General features: G+C 51.7%; 2 protein-coding genes across 12 annotated transcripts in view; one reads left to right on the top strand and one right to left on the bottom strand.

Moving 5' to 3' along the window:
- The window catches only part of RASAL2 (RAS protein activator like 2), a 362,757-nt gene extending 352,337 nt beyond the window's left edge, over positions 1-10,420 (top strand). For 10 of the 11 annotated variants that reach the window (XM_045452784.1, XM_045452783.1, XM_045452781.1 and 7 more), the window contains one exon: positions 142-5,957. In XM_045452784.1, coding sequence (XP_045308740.1) covers positions 142-306 — 165 coding nt within the window. In that variant the 3' untranslated portion in view covers positions 307-5,957. The other variant, XM_045452780.1, reaches the window with a different exon arrangement.
- Positions 5,850-20,936, bottom strand: CLEC20A (C-type lectin domain containing 20A). Its single transcript, XM_045455807.1, has 8 exons — positions 20,889-20,936; positions 19,333-19,756; positions 17,728-17,793; positions 15,476-15,841; positions 14,270-14,362; positions 9,424-9,543; positions 8,557-8,642; positions 5,850-6,724 (listed from the first exon to the last, which is right to left on the bottom strand). Exons 1-8 carry the CDS (start codon positions 20,934-20,936, stop codon positions 6,593-6,595), a joined length of 1,335 nt encoding a protein of 444 aa, XP_045311763.1. The 3' UTR covers positions 5,850-6,592.
- Between the last annotated feature and the right edge of the window lie 117 nt (positions 20,937-21,053).

Below are 21,053 nucleotides of genomic sequence, written 5' to 3'. Positions count from 1 at the left end.
GAGGCAGAGACGTTCCATTTGTCTGGGAAGCATCATGCGTACTGCTGTTTGATAGAAAGTACTAGAACAGTCATTGAGTGGAGCATCACGCCGTGATGTCCTGCATGTAGCCCGAATAAAGCCCCGATTCGTGTGTTGCAGGAAAAACGGATCGTGTCCCTGGATTCGGCCAACACCAGACTGATGAGCGCACTGACCCAAGTGAAGGAGCGATACAGTGTGCAGGTCCGCAATGGCATCTCCCCCACCAACCCCACCAAGCTTTCCATCACGGAGAATGGTGAATTCAAAAACAGCAGCTGCTGACGGGCTCTGTGAATAGACAGACTGTGGGAGGAGACAGAAGGAAATCTCCCCACTCTCCTGTCCCCAGTCCTTTCCCCAACCCCACCAGGTTTACAGAATGTTGCTACTTCAAAACAGCAGAGTGGCGAGAAACTCTTGAATGAAGAAGGAACCTTGTCTTTCAGGGCAGAAGGCTGAGCCTTCCAAGGTCGACGCTTTCCCCCCATGTCTCTTGTGTACATAGGGAATTTAGTTCTGGGCCATGTACAGAAAACACCACTGTAATATACCAAAAGGAAGTTAATAATGTAGATTACCTTTTTAATTATTACTATTTTTATTATTGTTTTCCTCTTGTTGAAAGCACTGCAGTTGTTAGAGGAGGAAAAAAGTAGGAACGATGTGTGAGTGAGAAATGAGCCCAGGGGCTCAGTAGGTAGAGACCGAGTGTCTATCTGATAGACATAGGATATCGTCAGAATGGATTTTTCAGGGATTCCCCTGCCAGTCTCAAAACCCCACTCTGGCCCCCTTGTCCTGTAGGAGAACATGCAAATACCAAGAACCAAACAAAACAATTTATCCCCTTGGCCAACCCAAGACTGGTTCCGGGGACGGACGGCCAATCTGATTTGGGAATGCGCTGTCTCAGAAAACACAGATAAGAGCTGTGGCATCAAAACCGGACTTTAGGAGTGATTTCTGTTGAACTCCTGTTGATGTTTATTTCCTTCTGCCTAGAGCAGATGGGAATTTTCCGTTTTAGATAGGGGGCTTTTTTTTAACCCCAGTTGTAATAAAGGGTGTTCTTTTTTTCCTCTTTAGAGTTTACAGAACTATAAATATTCGTGTCTCTGCATACTGTCTTCATCTGCACCACCCACTGCCCTCTCCTCCCCATGGTGGGAGCAGTCACCACAACAGGGTTTACTCTCCCCTGGAGAGGTCATCCCAATATGCTGTCCATAAGCCATGCAAAAGAAACACCCTTTCTTCCACACCGAAAAGGGCTAATCATACCATAGCAGGAATCTCTCACTACTTCCTATTAAAAAACAAAAACGAAAAAACAGCTTTTCTATTTGTAACTTCATTTTTGTTTGGGATGAAGATTTTATCCATTGTACTAGCAAATCTCTGGGCAGGGTAATTTTCTCTCAGTCGTTAGCTCTTAAATGGCTTCTTCTAATTCCCTCACTGAAATCTGGAAAGGAAATCCGGACCCAAAGCATCGCCCTCTCACACAAGTCAGGATAACTCCTATACAATAAGAAAACGAAAAGCGCAAGGACCGCGCGCTCCAGCTGTTCTCCCATGTTCTTCGTAGATGTGGCAATAATGACTCTGTTGTACTGATTTGTCATCCTTGGCTTCACTGTGGGACAGAAACCGTCGTGGAAGCTCATTTACTTCCCTTTTTTCCCGAGGTGTGAAATGTCATCTTGAATGCAAACTTGATTATCAGAAGTATGGAATGTGACGTCTTAAAACGGACATTATGTATACAAATATATATACATATATACTCACACATATGTACATATAACTGCACAAATAGGAAAGTTCATGCCTTCTCCGCTGTCAGATACAATGTAAAAGGGTTTTTGAATCTCTTTAAGCAAGATCTAAGCAGTTCTTTATACCGAGAAAGCAACATTTCCCAAATAAGTTAATGATGTTTATTTCAAATTATGAACTATAAGGAAATTTTTAAAAAGGAAAAAAGGAGAGGAAGATTAAAAAAACAAAAGACGTGAGGGAGCCATATGCATGGAGTGAGTATTTCTATATAACAGAATATTATAAGGAAACAAGAGAACATGTATCGTGTCCTCTCTTGGGTGAAGCCCAGACTCCCAGACTCCACGTCTGTGAATAGCCTCCCTTTCACGGTGCCCCAGGCTCGCATCCGGACCTCTTGAGCACGGCCCCCGGGGCCCAGGCGGATCTCTGTGCTGGAGCTTGCGTCTCAGCAGCCTCCCCACGCCCCCCCCCCCCCAGCCCCCAACCCACAGCCTTTTAAAACACTTCCCTTCACAATCGTCCTGTTTCTGCTGGTCAGAGATGGAAGGCAGGCTGCTCATGCGCTTATCTGATCTGTGGTTTTCATGTCCCCACACTTTGGCACCTGGTTATCTTCTCGACCCCTGATAGTTACTTTATATAGTCTCACCTCCTCCCTCTAAGCCTAGGGCAGGCACACTGTGGTCAAAATCACTTATTTTCATAGGAAAAAAAAAATCTCACTAATTCTGAAGACGTGCCCTTTGTTGGCAGGAGGGATGGAAACGTAGGTGGCCTTGTTCATGGCTATTCTCAGCTCTAGCCGTGTTTCATCCTTTCTTTATAAAAGCCTTCGACTGTGCTGCAGAAAGCCTGGTAAAAGAATTGTCAGTTTCAGTGGCCTTAAGTATGTAACTTGGGTGATGTCTTGCATTGAGGTGTGGAAGCTCTGAGGTGTTGGTTAAGGCTTACGGAGGGCGGATAAGCTTACCTGTACTGGAGGGCTGGGGGCGACACAGAAAACTCAGATGTGCTTTTGATGGTGCATATTTCTTGTTGGCATTGTGGGAGCTCCTTAGAGGGCTGCCTGCTTGGGAAGATTAAATGCCCAAAGCGTTTGGAAAAATTATGCAGCCCTCTATTGCCAGGTTATCTTGAATGAAGAGAAAAAGAGTAAGAAACAAAAGTTGGAAGTCAGCTAGAAGTTCAGATTTATTACCAGATGTTAAGTTTCAGATTATCCTTTGAGCCTGTTCCTATCCAAATATTTTTCTGAGTATTTCTTCTGAGAAGCTGCAATCTCTGGAACTTATTCTGAAAGACCTTCTATGTAGGTATGGATGACGGCAGCAAACAGCAGGTCATTTTTACGGAGGTATTGCTTCATCGGCTTTGCTTCGGCCCGAATAACTACATACCTCTGCTCTACTGGGAGGAGGGCGTGGGTGGAGTGAGATAGCAGTGTCTTCCACTCTGCCTTCCACCCCCACGTCACCACATTGCAGGGTGCGGCGTGGACCGTGGTTGAATGGAATTTGGAGTTCAGGTGACGTGCTTGCCAAGTGCTTGTCTAGCTGACAGCCGGACTTGGCTATTAACAAGGACAGTGTGGGTTTAGGAATTAAGGGAAGAGCTTTCACGCTCCCTTTTTACATCCCTGGAGCAACAGGCTCCCTGGGCCGAAGCAGCAGAAAGAGTTACATTCCCATCAAGTCACCGTATATCCCATGTCTCCACATGCCCCACGTCTCCGCAATGTACCCCACGGCCCCAGGAGATGACATCTAGGTAACTACAACAAACACTTGAGCACTCACTGTGGTCCAGGCACTCTCACCAAGGTACCGTTGGAGCCTGGGGCAGCCTGTTGGTAAGGAAAATGTGGAAAAATGAGCTAATCAGGCTGCTCTAGGCTTTTGTTGTTTTCACTCAGTATTGAGTTGGTCCTAAGTAGCTTTCTCTGGATGGCTTCCACCTTTCCCCGCGATGGTGTTGGACAGGGAAAGAAAAAGCAGGAGTCTCTGACTGGTGTACGACCTTGAGAGTTAGCTGGACTTTAGAAGTAAAGCTTTCCCGATCTTAGTCGGCCTCAGCCTTTGTTTACGGATCTGTGGTTCTTTCGGCCCCTGGCTCTCACTGTGTCCTCAGAGGTACCCCAGGTTGGGAGCAGTTCTTCTTTGGAAGTCCCAGAGCAAGACAGTGGCCATCAAATGACTTTGCGTTAGTATTTGCTTTGCTTTCCATCTAGGTTAAGTTCTAGTCATGTTCAGTTTGGAGTTCCTGAGAAAGCTGGTCGTGAGACTGAACTTGGGGAAGGAACCCTCTTTAGGATTGCCCAAGTCCCATGTGGCCTTGAGCCCAGACTAGACTTGTCACTGGGCCTGGCCCAGCGGCTCCCGAGCCCGTGCCACAGCTTCAGTGCGTCGTCAGATACGCCCATGGGGGCCACCTCCTCCTACGGAGTGTGGAAACCAAAGGGACTTTCTTCTCCATTCCCCTTCCCCTTCTCAAGTCCGGTGTGAGATCTCCTGCTTGCCCCAGCGGTAAAGAGCTGCCTTCCCACCCCCTACCCAAGGGCCAAGAGTTTGGGATACTTTGTTTTCATCAATGTGTCAATTGAAAGAACCTATTTTACTAGTCTTTTAAAAGCAAGATAAGTTGGGTGTTGAATTTTTAAGTAGAATCTCTTTCCGTGTCTGAGTGAGTGTTATTAGTTTTAGAAGCATCCTCTTGTCGTGACCCAATTATGAATGCTCTTGAGTTTAGCAAGGACAAAAGCGATGAAGTTTGCATGAGATAGAATAAATATCTTATGAAGAGTGAAAGAGCGTGAGGAACACACATGATGCAGAAGGGGACTCATGTATAGCAGCCTTTCGGTAGCCCAAAGGTTCAAGGGAACAGAACTGATATCCTTTGCCTGATCTTAAAATACACGGATAAGAAAGGCAGTCTCTTGTGTTGTAGACAACACACACACCCCCAACCCAAAACACACAGTTCCTAGGGCTTCCATTTTCTGAATGTTAATCACTTACGGAGCAGTGATTCTCAGAATTTCTTGAGCTTTTTAGATTTTCTGCTCTCATTTGTTACACGTTATAACCGTGGTTCGTTCTTCTTTAAAATGTACGGTATGTGTTATGTGTGTATGTGAGTTCAACTGACTTGAAATTGATCTGGTTTGACGTAGATATCGTCATTCATACCACAGGGAGGGATGGAAAGAAAGTTGAATGTCACTGATCGATCTGAGAGTAGGATCCAGAAAGAAGCAGCTTTGGTTCCTAATCAGTTTATCTTCAGGTATTTGAGGAACCAACCCGGCAAGACTTGGCAAATCTGGTGTCACCCCAGGAAAGCAAAGTAGTCATTTGCCCCTATCTCAGCATGCATCGTAATTTCCTATTCATCTCCTATTTTTCATTCAGATGCTCTCATACTTCACTAGGAAATGATTTGGTTTGGGACCTAGAGCCAGATTTATCTGTTGTTGTAGAAAGATTTCCACAGAAGCTGTATTTTGGGGGCCTCCATCGTCTGTGGGAGGGAGTACAAAGGTTTATGTCTAAATATTGTACTTAGGTCACTTCTAAACTCCCAAGGGAAAATTCTGAATTCCCAGTTCACCAAAAGGTTGAGTGCTAATTGACTCAATGACCACCATCCTGCAGAAAAGTTTTCTGAGATAAATACTAAAGGTTGAGTTTTGACTGGTGCTTAGCTATTTCCTAGTTGCATTAAAACTAACTCGAGCAGACGGCACAGCACACTGACCTGAATCACACCTGTGAGTTTTACCTTCTAAATTTGATTTTGTTCTTCATCTCCAGGGCCTTAATAAGAATGTGTTAATGCACATGACTATTTTACAATGATAGCTCTAAATAATTTATTTTTTATTTCAAGAAAGAGAAATACACCTTAGAAAAACAAAACCCAAGATTTTATTTTACTTTTAAAGCCATATTTTTGTGCCGGTAGCACTTAGATTATTCCATACGTGAGATCCATATCTGCATTTCATTACCTGGGTTTGTTCTAAAGAAGATTTATTTTTGTTCTGTGAATACTTTTTGATGGTTCTTGTACATGTACAGATATAGATACGTTTGAGGTCTTTTATTGCTATTCCTACAAAGAATACAAATAAACTTTAACTTTAAACATTTCAGACTAAAGTTGCCACTGTATTTGACACGTTACCACCTTACTTCGAGCATGTATCTGGATGATTAGAACACCTGGCGAAAAACCAGAAAGGACGTGCTTACGGGAACATTCTTCTGAAGTTCTGTCTTAGCATTGAGGACAACGTGTTGGAGAACTTCCCACCGGACAGGCAAAGAGTGTTCGGATGGAGGAGGACAAACCCACCATTAATGTGTCGTATTGCGAGGATGCCCTCGGGGAGCTCCTCACTCCGGACAGCCTGAGGTCTCTGTAACAGCTCGGGTGGCTAGTGAAGAAAGTGCCCTCCGCTTCTCCGGAAGTGTGGCCTCCCTCAGCTTCTCAGCCACCACTGTCCTCTCTTTCTTCTCCAGGGAGATGAATGCAGTTTGTTTCAGGACTGGTGTGGTTTCGTTGGGGTTTGGGCTCCTGTTTGCTTGTCATTCTCAAGGTTACTGTTCCCAGACGCCTCCATCTTCCTCTGCTTACCTCCTGCACCCTATAAAATCCAGGGAGGCCAGTTTTTCTTCACAGGTGTAGCTGTGTAGTCACCTCTTCGTATATCCGCAGTTATTTCTGAGCGCCTGGAACAAACGTATGTTCTCATCTGCTAGCATCATAGACCACAAGTCACTCAAAATCCAGAGAAGATGGTGTGAGAAGCCTCCGGGTCTGCCGACATGGGCTGTTTTTTGTTCACTTCAAAGCCAACCCATTTCAATCTGAATTGCTCGTGACCTAATGTAAGCTTTAAGACTTCTCGGATCTGAAACATCAGAGAGAAACTGCCGTTGCTGTCTTGTGACCTCCCGGCCTAAACTGCCCACCGCTATGCCCTTTGTGACCAGCCATACCCTTTCTTTTTCTTACCTACGCCCCCCGCCCCCCCACCAGTCTCTGTGAAGGATCGCACCTACCCCAAGGGGAAAGTACATGTATCAACTGTGGTTAGGACACGAGGACCACCGCCTCCACCACCACTGCCCACCCACTCCAAGGGGGGGTGCGGAGAGTCTGATGACAAATGGGGCTGAAACAAATGACTTACCGGTGCTTCTCAGTCCCGTTTATCAGAATCACTACTGAACTTTGAAATCAGAAAAGAGGCCTCTTGAGCCCCACCACCGACCAGGTCACTGATCTCTCTAGGGACTGGGGTTGGGCTTCCCCGCCCGCTTCTCCAGGCAGTAACTTCAGCTGGGGTTAACAACCACTAATGCATATTGAGCCCTGAGCACTGGGTGCGTCTGTTACAATGTCTCTCTGTCCCTGTCCCTGGAATGGGGACAAGCTGGCTGCAGGTGTGTTTCCTTGCCTTCTGTTTGCAATTTAAAATGCGGCTAAAACTAATGCTATGTACTCTACCTTCCGACACACACATGGTTCCCACCATTTCCACCCTTTAAAGCTGTGAGGCAGAAATTGTCCCCATTAGTAGGGAACAGATACTTTCCAACAGAGGTGGCCAGATCCCCGTTTTGACCCCAATTTTCCCATCATTGGCTTTACTTTTGCAGAGAAGGAAGATGGTTTCCGGTTTGGTTCCCTCCCACACCCAAAAAAAAAGAGTCCTTGACTTTTGGAAACCCAGTACTCGGCACTGCGGTCTTACTGAACTTCTAACATAACGATCCGATGTCCAATTGTATCATTTGCATCATTTGCACCTGTTCCTCTTTCAACAGCGAAACGCACGGAGAGCTCGCTCGTTCCTCCCCAGGGCCCCGGACGGGCCTGTGCACACGCGCGTGCACGTACGCACGCACGCAAACGCACACGTACGCACGCATGCGCACACCACCGTTCTTTCGAGAAACGAGCTTGTGAGGTTTTAGAATGAGTTGCCAGGTGCTATTTCTTTGGCCTGTGAGTAAACTGCAGTGAGCTACCAGATAAATGACAGTCTCTTTTCTTGTAACATCAGGATTTGGTTAGATGACCTGCAAGGAACTCTCTAACTCTGACATCTTAACGATCATTCTCTGGTATAATTGAAAAACGTGCTTCAAGCTTTTGCTGCAGTATTTAGGAACACTTCTTCCTCTTCGCAATGTCCCATCTCATAATACTTTAAAAGAACAGAGGACTGGGCAGGGTGGGGAGCCTGGAACAAATGTATATTCGGATGAGCAACAGTGATGCTGGTAATAATAGCTAATGTTTGTGTTTATTGAGCACTTACTACGTGCTAATTTGCTAAGCACTTTATCTGGAATGTTTCACTTAATACCAACCATATGAATTAGGTTTCGTTGGCCCTAATTCGTGAGAAAACTGATACTCAGAAAGATTAAATTACTTGCCCCAGGTCGCACGACTAACAAGTAGAAAGCCAGACCCCAATACAGGTCCTTCTGATTACGCTGTCTTCATTTAAAACAAACAAACAGCTCAAGAAACATGTTACAGAGAGAAGAAAAAGATCTGAAAAAGTCTCAGCACAGGCACCAACCTGTCACCATGAGCCAGCGTGGGAACAGCAGTGGGAACAGAGGAGCTCATGTTCCCAAGCTTTTTCTCCAGGCTTATTGGTTTTGACGGTGTCGCCTTGCATTGTCAAGCCATCTGACCAAAAGCAGGGGTGGTCTGAAGTCTCACCTCACTCAAAAACTGGTCTTTCACATCTTCTGGGTCCAGGAGAGCTGGGATGGTAAAATCTGCTTTCAGGATTCCAAAGACCTGCCCTGAAAAAGAAAGGGCTGCCTGGTTCAGAGAAAATTAGCCTATTGTCGTCAGACGCTTGAAGTTCTCAACAGGACTATTCACTGGACACCACAGATGCTGCACAGAGATTTAGGATTTCAAAAAGGAAGAGGAAAGAAATTGCTGGGCTGGAGGATGCTCAGCCACAATTAGGACTAACCAGCCAGTGGCCGTGGCCAGGCAGTCCTCCCCTTCTCTGTCTCTCCTGTATTTCCCCCCTTCCTTTTAACAAATCCATTAAGCAGATACTCCGCACCGCGCTGGAAATACTCACCTATCCCTGGGCCCACATTTTAAAGGCCAATGCTACCCCAGAAAGCTCTGAGTAGATTCTCTGAGCCAATAAACACGCTCAGCCTTGGGCCACGAGCCGCTGTCATCTTCCTGGGAACTACATGCAGCCTCGTGACAGGGCTGCCCTGTATCTGTAGAGGATTTTATAGTTTATGACGCACCACTGCATAAATACCTCATCGTTGGCTCGCAACAACCCCGTGATGTAGGCAGGGTAGTTTTTACTACACCTCCTCTGCAGCTGAGGAAGAGGAGGTTCTGAAGGGAGGATACTTGCTCCCCGAGCTTTAACAGTAGTCAGGTCGCTAACTCCAGGCTCCCCGTCCTTGTTCCTTTTGTTCCGGTTCCCTTCCCTGCACTTGATGCTGTCTCACGAAAAGGTCTCGGGTGCCCTGTGCTAAGGAGCGGCTGTCCGGATTTAACTGCTCCGCTGTCCGGAGCGGGTCCTTGGTGACCAGAGGCAGTTACCTGATGCTGGCGCCGGAGTTTTGCCTTTAGACTCTGGGTGTTCGGGTGAGCTCACGCGTTGGGCCTGAGTGGCGGCGGCTGTCTCTCTCACGGCACTGCCACTTCCTTCAGTGGTCACAGCTATAGGAGGGGGAAATAAAGGAGCCATTGCAAATACGGCGGGGAGCAGGATGGTCTGAGATTGGTGGCTGCCCCTGAGCTAGAAGACAGGCACGGAGAGCCACCCACCACTCTGCACACAGCCGCTGCAGAGACCGACCGTCCGGGCCAGACCTTGACCCGCCCCCACAGGCTCACGCACCCAGCCCCTGCGCTGTTACCCATCGTCCCCCAGAGAGCGTCCCTGACAGCAGGACTTGCGGGGCCTGGGCAGTATTACGAGAACTCTTCCCAGGGGCAGATGTTTTCTTTCACACCCCAGGGGCCCGATGCCCTTATGGCTCTGCTGGCTTCCCGGAGCCCCCACCGTTGGCAGTCAGGGACCCCTAACGCCGCCATCAAGAAGCAGCACTTCAGACTCAAGGTATTCCAAAACCAAGCTCAGCCTCCCCCCAACAACCTCCTCTCCCCTATGTGGCTGCCCGTCTCCTGAGGCCCAGAGACCCCAGGGTCCTCAGCTGCTCTCTGACTCCCTCTCCTGTCCAGTCACCAAACCCCCGTCGGTGCCTTGCAAAGGTCTTTTTTTTTTTTTTTTTTCCAAATATGGAACGATCATATTGGTTTTGTGGTATATTATTGTAAAATATTTAAACAAAAGTATCCCCTCCCCTGACCTAGGGGCAACCACTGTTAACAGTTTGCTATAGAATATTCTTCACACACTTGGGTTTTATAATTTGAATGCATAAAGATCTACCTTACTCTCTTTAAACGCTACATAGTATTTCATTGAATGTACCGTAACTTAACCCATCTGCTTTCAATGGACATTAGATTGCCTCCACTTCTCACTGTAATAATGCTGCAATAAAAGAGCCCTGTGTGTGGAGGACGCATATGTAAGTGTGCACCTCGTACTATTATTTCTTAATTCCCCAAAACAGGGCTTCTGTCTGAGAGGGTATTTCCATCTCAGAACAGACACGCCGCCAGAAGGGCCGCTCCAGTCTGCTCTCCCATCCAGTGCCTAGGATCGCTGATTTTTCCACTTTCCCATCAACACTTTCACCCCTTCCAATCTTTGCCTGGCTGGTAAGTAAAAATTAAGTCGTTTTAAAAATTCATCTCGCTTTTAGTTTGGATTTCTGTGATTCAGTGAACAAAGCTGAGCTTTTTTTAAAAATGTGTTTGCATCTGTATTTCTTCAGTTAACGTCACTTGCAAACAGCCTAAAACCAATTCCCTCGTGCCCCTCCTCACGCTGCTGGCCCCACACGTGCCCTTCCTGCCCCTCCTCTCCTGGTCGGCCTCCTGTCCAAATGCCCTCTTCTTTCCCCGCCCGAAGCACTGCACATTCCTCTGGTGAAATGAATCACTTTGTACAATCCAGACACACAGAATGGGAGAAACACGCATAGTCTCATCACCCGACGGTAACCACCGTCAACATTTCTACACATTTCCGTCCAGTCGTTTTTTGCTAAGCACAGGTGGGGGTTTCCCTTCCGTGTGCCGTTGAGTGCACTACATGTATAATGTTGAACCGCGCTTTGTCCCTTTAACGCCCTGTCACGACAAGCATTGTCCCCTGTCATTATAGCCACCTTGCTTCTATCAACTACGGCTCTGAGCGTTTTTGCTCGCTTGCTGAAAACCTCCGATGCCTCCACCTGCCGCAAGGTCAAGTCCTTCAGAATTTGTCCCTCTTTCCCTCTTCCTTTGTCACTCCCTCCCCAAATACGTGACCTACACTCTGGTCACATCAGACTGCTTTCATTCCCAAACCACACGTTTTCACACCTACTCGTTTTTGCTGTGCTGTTCCCTCTGCCAGGAAGAATGTTCTAGTAGTGTTTGCTGCCTAAAATCCTCCATGAACTTTTTGTCCAATTACCGCCACCTTTCCAGGCAAAATGAATGAGTCACTTTCCTGCCAAGGCGCTCAGGTCACACTTCCTGCTCAGCACTTATCAGACTGTTGTCTCTATTAGTCCCTATTAGACTAAGCTCTTTTAAAAAGAGGAAACAGGTCCTGCTTTCCTTGGTATCCTCAGTTCAACGCCTTGTTCAAAACCAGTACTCAGGAAGTGACTGTTGAATTCAATCATCCACCAACGTGTAAATCACTGTTCAAGGCCTGGGAAAGATACAAAGAGGCACAAGACAGCCCCTGCCCTGTGAGATTCCACAATCTCAATAATTCATAATCTGATCATTCATAATCATTTATAATTAATAAAATGAGAACGAGGCCAGCCCCGTCTGTCGAGTAAGGACAGAGGCGGGAGATGGAATGAATCACTAAACATCTCACTAGTGAATTGAGATTAGAGTAGTAGAACTGCCATTTATTGAGCATCTGTCAGATGCCAGGCACTGGACCATAGCTCATGACACTGGTATTTTTCTTGACTTTAAAGATGAGAAAAAATGAAGTTCTGAGAAGTTAGGAAACTTGCCTAAGGCCACACTGTCAGCAGTAGGGTCAACATTCCAACCCTTGGCTATCAGACTCCTATAGCCCAAACAGCCTGTTTCTCCCCTGGATTCGCGCCCCCCACCCCCCGCCCCTTAAATCATTACCCAGTGAGGCTGAGCAGGTGCCCTGGCTCTGGCTGCACCCGTAGAGTGGACAGGAATGCAGCCAGGGCAGGGAGACTGTGGCCCAGCACACGACCCCGCCCTCAACCTCCTGGCCTGCAGCCTGGGCACGGGGCCTCAGGCTCTGTCACCGCAGAGGAGCAGCCGGGCGCCTGGGCCTGGATGGTGTGGCGTCCCCAGCCCGCGGCGACTCGGGCGGGCACCTGTTTCACTTAGCCGTCTCCCAGGCGTCCTCCCCGCGTGCGGCCGGCTGGGGGCTGCCCGCTCCGGGAGCGCGGTGAGCGGAACGTCCCCAGGCGCTCTCTTCTGTCCCCGGGAAGCTCCCTGGAAGCCGGGAGCCGCTGTCTGGGGCCGACCTGGGGGAACGGAGGGGGGAGCCGGGCACGGGGCCCGCTGCTGCCTCCCGCGGAGTCGCGGACTTGCCTTCGGTAACGGGGACCTCCGGGGACGCGTGGACGGTGGCAGGGCTCGAAGTGGCGACCAGAGCGCGCCCGGCTCCCTCCCCTCGCCCCCCCCCCCCCCCGCCGGGGGATAGACAGCGTCCCCGGACGGCGAGCCGCTCTCGGCGGGGGGGGCCCGGGCCGTGGGGCCAAGGTCGCGCCCTGGACAGTTACCAGCAGGGTCCCGGCCCCTTCCTCTCGGGGTAAGGAGTCCCCGGGGAACGCAGGCTGCGCCGGAGGCCGCGGGGCAGCCGTCCCCCTGGCTGGGGAGCCGCGGGGCTCTCGGGAGCGGGGGGCGCGGGGGACGCACTCGGCGGGCCCGGGGCTGACTCGCTCGCTTCGGGAGCCGCGCCGGGCGCTGGTCCCGGCGGCAGGAGAGAAGGCTCGCGAGGGGCGCCCCGCGCCCGGGATCCCCACCAGGTCCGGGCCGTGGGACAAGGACCCCGACGGGTGGCGCCCAGCGGCCGAGGCGGGCGCGCCGGGCGCGCGGCTCCCGGGGCCCTGCGGCGGCCCTGCGGTTCTTCCACGCCTGGCCCTGCGCTCCCAGTGCCGACCGGGCTGAGCCCGGCCTGGGGCGGCCAGACAGGGGCCAGGTTAGACCTTACGTGGGAAGCAGAGGACAGGATGGTACCCAGTTTCTCTACCGAATCTGACCACAGGCCCAGGCCCTGGCACTGTTGCCGTCAGGGTGAGGGCCACGTTCCTTCGCAGCTCACAGGGAGTTCTCCTTGTAGGATCAGGGTGTCCCCGCTCAACGCTAAGCACCGCACCCCACCTGCAGCTCCTACCTGCACTCCCCCCGCTCCCTTTTGCAAGCTAATTCCTTCTCGGGGTCCAAAACACAAACAGAATCACTTCCTCCAGCAAATCCAGATGATTACAGGGACTGAGACACTCCCCTCCCATGTCCCCATTATGCCTGTGCCTGTACACACAACACCAACTATCAACACCTTGGGCTCCTTGAGAGTGGCCCCTGATTTTTCTTTGTGTCCCCAGAATAAATAAAGCTCTGTGCAACTATGAGCAAGTTCCCTAACTTCTCTGTGTCCTCAGAAAAGGCAAGAATACCTTTGTCAGATTTAGGAATCTGCAACAAAGCCGGGAGAACCGTGATTCTGCCCTCAACTACCCTACTTAGCTTCAGAACTCTTGGGAAGCAAAATCAGGTAATAGCTGTGAAGATGTTTCAGGAATTTAAAAAGGCTGTAGGAGGGCAATCACTGTGTTTCCCAACATGTCCCCACACATAGTCCCAACAACTCATCTGGAATCTTTTCTCCACCCAGAGGAGCCCAGAATCACAATGGATTCGACAGGCACCTCTCTTGTGGTTCCCCCTCTGGATGCTAAACCTCAAAGGCGTCTCTGATGACTTCTCAGGAGCACTGCCCAGAGTCTTCCCCTCCGTCTCCCAGGCTGGCCCTCATCACCTCACTGGGGGTGCCACACAGCTTCTCCTGAGCCTCCCGCCCTGGAACTGCAAGTTAGTGGCCCAGGTCAAAGAGGGAGGTTGATGGCAACTGAGTCCCCCTTCTCCAACCCCAGCTGGCCCTGCAGGGGGTGGGGGTGGGCTGGAAAATCCTCTTCTGGGCGGATCCCACGGGGCATGCAGGTGACCTCTCCAGCTCTCAGACCCCGAGACCTTGGGACCCAGCCAAGGACAGGTCCAAAGCACTCACACAGAACCGAAAACAGACACGTACTTGGCCTGCGCATTGTCTCCACGGCCACTTCTGAGGAGGGAGCGTGAAAGGATGGCTGGAGAGCTGTGGACTCCCGGTGCCCAACGGAAGGGTCTGTGAGTAAGGAAGGAGAGTGGTGAGGAGAGGGCCGACCTGGCACAGAGTGCCCCCAGGTCTGCCTCCCCTAAGGCCTGCCGGCAGCCCCACCAGCTGCCCATCTCAGCCAGCTCAGTGTGAATGCGTGCATGTGCGTGTGCCGGCTGCGGGCAGGGGCTTGCCGGGTCTTTAATCCTCAGAGGAGCCCTGCAAGGGAGGGACCATCATTCTTCCTTGGTAGATAAGGATCTCCATTCTCATCAAATCCAAATCACCAAAAGAAACAGCCAAGAACAGGCAGATCCACAGAAAGTGCATTAGCAGCTGTCGGGGCTGAGGGTGAGGGAGAATGGGGAGTGACTGCTCGAGGACAAGGAGTTCCTTTCAGGGTGACAAAAATGTCCTAAAATTAGTGGTGACGCTTGGACACCCCTGTGACTACTAATAGCCACTGAGTTAGACACTTAAGAAGGGTGATTTTTAAGGTATGTGGACTATATCCCGTAAAGCTGTTACAAAAAGTAAAGAAGACTGGAAAGGAAGAAGGGAGGGGAGAGGGAGGGAAGAAGGCAGGAAAGAAAGAAAAAAAAAAAAGAGAAGAAAAGGATAAGGCAGGACGCACCTGTTGCTGAGGATACACTCTACACAAGATCCAGAATAGCCAGGCAGGCCTCTGGTTCACGTGCACTTAGAGTTCAACAACAGTGACAACCGCTAACATCTGCTGGGCGCCTACTCTGTGCCAGGGTCTCTGCTAGGTTTGTTCTATACATTCTCATTCAGTCTCCGAAACCATTTGTTAAATATATTTTCCAGGAGAGGAAAAGGAGGCTCAGAGATGCCACGCGCCTCATTTCTAGCAAATGATAAAGCCTGTGTGAGATTCCCAAGTCCATGCTTTCAACCTCTGCATTGCCCAAAAACTAATCACCCTTGCTAACTGCTAATGCCCTGAGGCTCAATGAGCTCCACTCCTTCTTTCAAGCTCCCGCAGAAGCTCCTCTTACCCTCAGGGTCTAGAGGTTCTTCCTTGGGTCCAACCTCAGCGTCTCCTGCTGCTCAATAAACCCATGTCCCATCCCGTTCTATCCTTGGTAAGCCCAGGGCCCGTGGGGACAGACTGTCACACACCATAGAAGCAGATGAAGGGTCTCAGGGAAGAGCAGGCCAACGAATACACTCGGGGGGAGTAGCGCGCGTAGGTGCGGAGCCCCGCACACAGTCCCGTCCCCAGCTCAGGCACTTGAAGCCAGGTGGGGATGCTGGCACCCAGGTTGCTCGACCAGCTCAGAGACCCAGAGGTCGCGTTGAAGTAGAGGCCGATCCAGGCCTCGGTCTCACTCGTGATGGACTTCAAGGCCTCCTTGCCCGCCTCGTCGGTCACCATCTGCAGGTCGGCCAGGTCCGTGTGGTGGCTGTGGCAATACCGCAGGGCCTCCGGCCAGGTCATTTCTTGGTCGAATCGCATGAAGGTCTGTCGGCCAATCTGGACCACAGCTGGGGGCAAAAAACAGGGAGACCGCAGGCCTGAGGTCCTGGATCTCTGACAGACCAAGCCTCACTGCTCCCCTGGGACAGAGCTCGGGTCTGACTCGGGCCCTTGTCCCGGTCCCTGGGTGTTGGATTTGAGGAAACCCACCATTTTACGGGCAGACTAAACACCACATTGGGAGAATGGATGGGCTATCATGGCAGCAGCCGAGAGAATGCAAATTAGGAAAGGCGGGGATGAAGAGCCCTGCTGGTGGCTAAAGTCCTTACGAGCTAAGTCTGAGTTTCCATTTCTTCATCTGTGCCATGGGAATAATAGCACCTAGACTAATTTAAAGGCCTCAATGAAACCATGTATGCAACTGGTTTTGCACCGTGCGTGCAAATAATTAGCACTTGATTAAAAGGTAGTGACACTTTATGGGGAGGTGAGGAGGAAAATGGGACAATCCTACTTTAGAGGCAGCCTCATTTGTGATTTCCAGCAGTTCTAACTATGGCGCTGGCTCTCAGGAGGCTCCAGGGCTAAGGCAGGATAGAGAGAGGGGGTGATATCCATCATATCTGGAGAGCCAGGGAAAAGACAGAGCATGCCCATCCCAGTGGGCCTGACTTCCAGCGGGGCTCAGACAGCCCGGGATACCGGCCTCCCATAGCCCGCACCCTCCCTCCCCCGTCTCTGCCGGAGGCTGGCCTGGGCCGACCCCCCACGACTGCCCCTTGCCAGGCCTGTCTCATCTGTAGCACACAAGCCCACACATCTGATTCTAAACAGTGGGACTGGGAAAGGATGTGGTGCCAGATCCTGAGGGACTGATTCCAGAGACCCGATGAAGGAAACACCTCTATTTGCAGAACAGAGAGCCACATCCTCAGATTCAAATAGGGCCTCCCAAACTCTCTGACACATCCTGGTTCACCTAAGCCCGGCAAGATTTGCCTGATGTTTCCCTCATTTTCCCTATCTAAACTGATTTTTTGAAGTTACCCTCTATGCAGCGAGGACTCCCCAGCCCCGAGCTATGCATGTGGCAGACGTCATCTTTTTAAATCCTCATTATAATCCTGAGAGGTAGATGCTATCAACCTCATCATACAGGTGGGAAAACGGGGGCCCATGTTGGTGATGATGTGCCCAAACTCATGCCGTATTAAATGGCAAGATGAGATTCAGACGAGGTCCACCTTGGACGCCCGGCCATCTTCACTCTACAGCTCTGTATTTCCTAGCGTGCGGAAAACCGGCTCTATAAAGCAGAGGGAGTGGGGAGTGTATTCCCTTTGTCATGGATTCTTTACACCCGATGTGAAGAAAGTTTAAAGAAATATACAGCAGGGGGCACCTGGGTGGCTCTGTTGGTTAAGCATCCGACTCTTAGTTTCAGCTCAGGTCATGATCTCGAGTTTCATGAGTTCCAGCCCTGCGTCGGGCTCTGACGGTGTGAAACCTGCTTGGGATTCTCTCTCTCCCTCTCTCTCTCTCTCTCTCTCTCTCTGCCCCTCCCCTGCTCACTCTCTCTGTCTCTCTCAAAATAAATCAATAAACTTAAAAAACAATTAAAAACAGAAGATTCCAGGGCAGGAATATCAGAAGGGAAGTCCCCCTCACCCACCACGGAAGCGGGGGCCTCACCAGAGCTGGGATGCAGCCTGGGCCATTAACGGCCCCTCTCTGGTTGGAGACCTTGAGCAAGTCACTTCCCTGTCTGGGTTCCTCTGAATAATAAAACCGGACTGATTCTCTCCACGGGGTTCATCCCGGGGACAGCAAAGCTAGAGGATCCCTCAGCCAGGCAAGGGTAGGGAGGAGCAGAGGGGACACAGGTGGCGTGACCCTGCCCACCAGCCCAGGTGGACAAGTCAGAGGGCAGGCAGAGCTCCCAGGTGCGTACCTGGCTTTGGAGAGGTGGTTGGGCTGAGAGCGGGCTCTGTGGGGGTGCGGTGCCCCACAGCAGGGTCTGGAAAACAGAAACAGAGCACGCGTCACGGGGAGGGAACCTCTGCAGGCACCGGGAACCAAGCGGAAGCCAGGAGATGCCTTGGGCTCCAGGGTAAACAGCTTTTCCATCCCTGTGACATTTATTCAAGAAATATATACAGGGCGAGAAATATATACAGGACGAGAAAGAGGGAGATTGAGAGACAGAGAAAGCCCCTATTTTGTGGCAGACACTGTTCTAGGCCCGGGGAAAACAGCAGATATTAGACAAACAGGATCCTGGCTTTTGAAGAGAATATGAAGGAGCCAGCCTTGCAAAGTGGTAGAAGGAGATCCCCAGGCAGAGCGAAGGCCAAGCCCCTAAGTGGGAAAGGGCAGCGTGTGTCTGAGGAGCAGAGAGCCAGTGTGGCCAGGGGCAGGGAGAGGAGATGAGGCCAAAAAGGTCAGGCAGGGCCTGGTCGGCCTCAAAAGGGACGTGACCCTAAGTGCTAAGCCACCTATTGAATGTGTTGGAGCAGAGTGACCTGGTTTGTATTTTTAAGAGCTCATTCTGTGTTGAGAACTGACTGTGGGGGCAGGGCAGACCCTCCCCCCCCCCTCCCCAAAGACCAGGGTGGTGGACTTGTGGAGTCAGGACGTGCCTCAGTGGAGCCCAAGGACACCAGAGGGAGGAGGGGAGAGCCTGCGCCCAGGGCCCTTTCTTTGAGGGGCTCCCACCCCTGCACATCCAGCACTCCTGACCGTCTCTACTGGCTTGGGAATCTGAAGGTCAAGCCTCGCCCCCGTGGGCTGTATTTCAAAGCCCCATGACAGGCGCGGTGTCGCGGAAAACAGGGGAGGAGTCCGGCTGTGCTCCGTGCCCCTGTTTGAGGGGTTTGGGTGACACAGAGTTGGGCTAGGCTTCGGCTGACACAGAAAAGCAGAAGTTGGCGCTTTTGACCAGAAAAGTGCCGTCTGTCTGTAACTATCCCCCTGTGTGATCCCCCCAGGACACTGGCATGGGCAGAGAGGGACCAGCAGGGGCAGGATGGGGCCAAGATAGGGTCAGGACCGGGCCCTTGAGCACCGCCGATTTCCTGCAGGGATGTCCCAAGGGGTTGGTTCCCATCCACTACTCTCCCCGCCACCATGAGAGGTAAAACCGGACCTGTGCTCTGTGGGAAGAGCAACGCTGAATTCTGCTGCCTTTGCTGCGTAGATGCAAGCGGATCCCCCACCCGCTTTTCCTTTTTCCTCCCTTTCTTTTTCCTCTTCTCCCAAATCCCTAACCGGCAGGAGGGGACAGCCCAGATTTCACCTTCTCTCCACGATGATTGCCACTTGTTTCTCTGACGGAGTCGGAGGAACGAGGGACAGAGGAGATAGAAACCAAGGCTGCAGAGACGCGTGTTGCAGCGGGGTTAAGAGAACAGCGGGTCGTCCTCGTCCTGGGAAGGACGTGAGAGGGCCCGCCCCCCACCCCACCCCCCACCCCACCCCCAACCTGCTCGGGAGAAGTCACCCCCGAGGAAGAGCGGGCGCAGGACCGACTCGAACACACGAACACACGAACACACACCGTAGTAGCAGATGAAGGGCTTCTGCGCCGTGCACGAGGCGGCCCCGAGGTTGGGGAAGACGGATACGGAATACAGAGTGGCGCAGACGCCCTCGGCGAACACCGGCAGCGAGCTCCACACGGGCGCCGCGAAGGTGGAGCCGCTGGACCAGCTGAGGCCGCGCACGCGCACGTCGAAGAAGAGGCCGATCCACGCCTCGGTGCTGCTGGTGAGGGAGTAGAGGGAGCTCATGCTGCTCACGCTGTTCATGCTCTGCAGGTCGGCCAGGTCCGTGTGGTGCCGCCGGCAGTACCGCAGGGCCTCAGACCAGCTCAGCGTCGCCTCCACCCTCGAGAACGTCTTGCCACTGTTCAGCCGCAGGGCTGGGACAGGAGAGGCCGTTGGCGCATGGCTGCCCCCAACCCACCCCTGGTCCCCAAAGAGCTTCCGGCCTCAACACAGGGAGCCTCCCAGGCCTCTTTTTTTCCCCGATCCACCCCTTACCGCAGGCTCTCCCCTCACACACAGCTGTGCCTCTGGGCCTTTGCACAAGCTGCGCTCTGGGCCTGGAAGGACTGGCCACTCCCCACCCCCTGCTCCCCCCAGTCCCTCGTTCTCCAGGGTCCTTCTCTCCCCACTTGCCTTTGCCCAACTAACTGCTAAGCCCTCTGCCCCATCCTCTACACCCTTCCCATTTGCTCAGTGCCCCTTTGTTAGTGCTTAGTAACAATATCCCGTGTTGACTGAGCCCTCACGGCTCCGTGTGCCTGCAGCTCATGGAATCTTTCCAGTAACTCCCCAGGAGGGACATCACCATGCCTGTTTTGCAAATGAGGAAACCCAGTCACAGAGAGTTAAGGGACTTGACCAAGGCCACCCAGTGGGAAGGGACAGAGCCATGACACAAGGACCATGGGAGGAGTTTCCAGGGCCAGGCCCTGAATCATAGCAGGGGACCACCCTGTTGTAGGCAGGGCTCAGAACAAGGGCTGCACATGAAAACCACCTGGGGAGTTTTCCAAATATACTGATGTGCAGGCCCACCCCACAGCAAGGGTCTGCATTTGCTGGGCTGGCATCAGAATTTTGTAAAACCCCCAGGGAAAGGACCTTTTTGTTTGTCTGTCTCCACCACCAGGTGCAAGCAACTTGGAAGCAAAGAATGAGCTTTATTCATTCATCCTTATATCCCCAGTGTCCAGCACATCAGAAGGAAATGAATGGAGGGAGGGAGGGAGGGAGGGAGGAAGGAAGGAAGGAAGGAAGGAAAAGGGGGGAAGAAACAAGGAAGGAAGGAAGGAAGGAAGGAAGGAAGGAAGGAAAGAAGGAAGGGAAAGGGGGAAGAAACAAGGAAGGAAGGAAGGGAAAGGGGGGAAGGAAGGAAGAGAGGGAGGGAGGGAGGAAGGAAGGAAAAGATGAAGGGGGGGAGGAAGGAAGAGAGGAAGGAAGGAAGGGAGGGAGGAAAGAAGGGAGGGAGGGAGAGGAGGGAAGAAACAAGGAAGGAAGGAAGGAAGGAAGGAAGGAAGGAAGGAAGGAAGGAAGGAAGGAGCAGGTCACACATCTCCCAAGAGCCAACCCAAAGCCCTGAGATCTCAATGTTGGCTTCCTTCCTTCCTGACTCCATGCCCTTGTGGGGTCCTCACAAACAGCTGGTCAAGGGCTACTCTGCCCCGTCAGGCCCTGCAGGGGTGGAGGGGGATGAAGGGTCTGGTGCCAGGATGGTGGGGGCGGGGGGGGGGTC

This window comes from Leopardus geoffroyi, chromosome C3 (assembly GCF_018350155.1).
Source record: "Leopardus geoffroyi isolate Oge1 chromosome C3, O.geoffroyi_Oge1_pat1.0, whole genome shotgun sequence".
Classification (NCBI taxonomy): Eukaryota; Metazoa; Chordata; class Mammalia; order Carnivora; family Felidae; genus Leopardus; species Leopardus geoffroyi.
Note: the sequence above shows the minus strand (reverse complement) of the source record. Positions and strands in the feature narration are given on the sequence as shown.

Excerpts from the sequence above, each read along its gene's own strand:
- CLEC20A (XM_045455807.1), bottom strand. The coding sequence starts at position 20,936 with ATGGAGTCAGGAAGGAAGGAAGCCAACATTGAGATCTCAGGGCTTTGG. Across the intron at positions 17,794-19,332 it reads GCCCTTCATCTGCTACTACG|ACCCTGCTGTGGGGCACCGC; the intron begins GTGTGTGTTCGT and ends TCTGTTTTCCAG. Across the intron at positions 15,842-17,727 it reads AACCACCTCTCCAAAGCCAG|CTGTGGTCCAGATTGGCCGA; the intron begins GTACGCACCTGG and ends TTTTGCCCCCAG.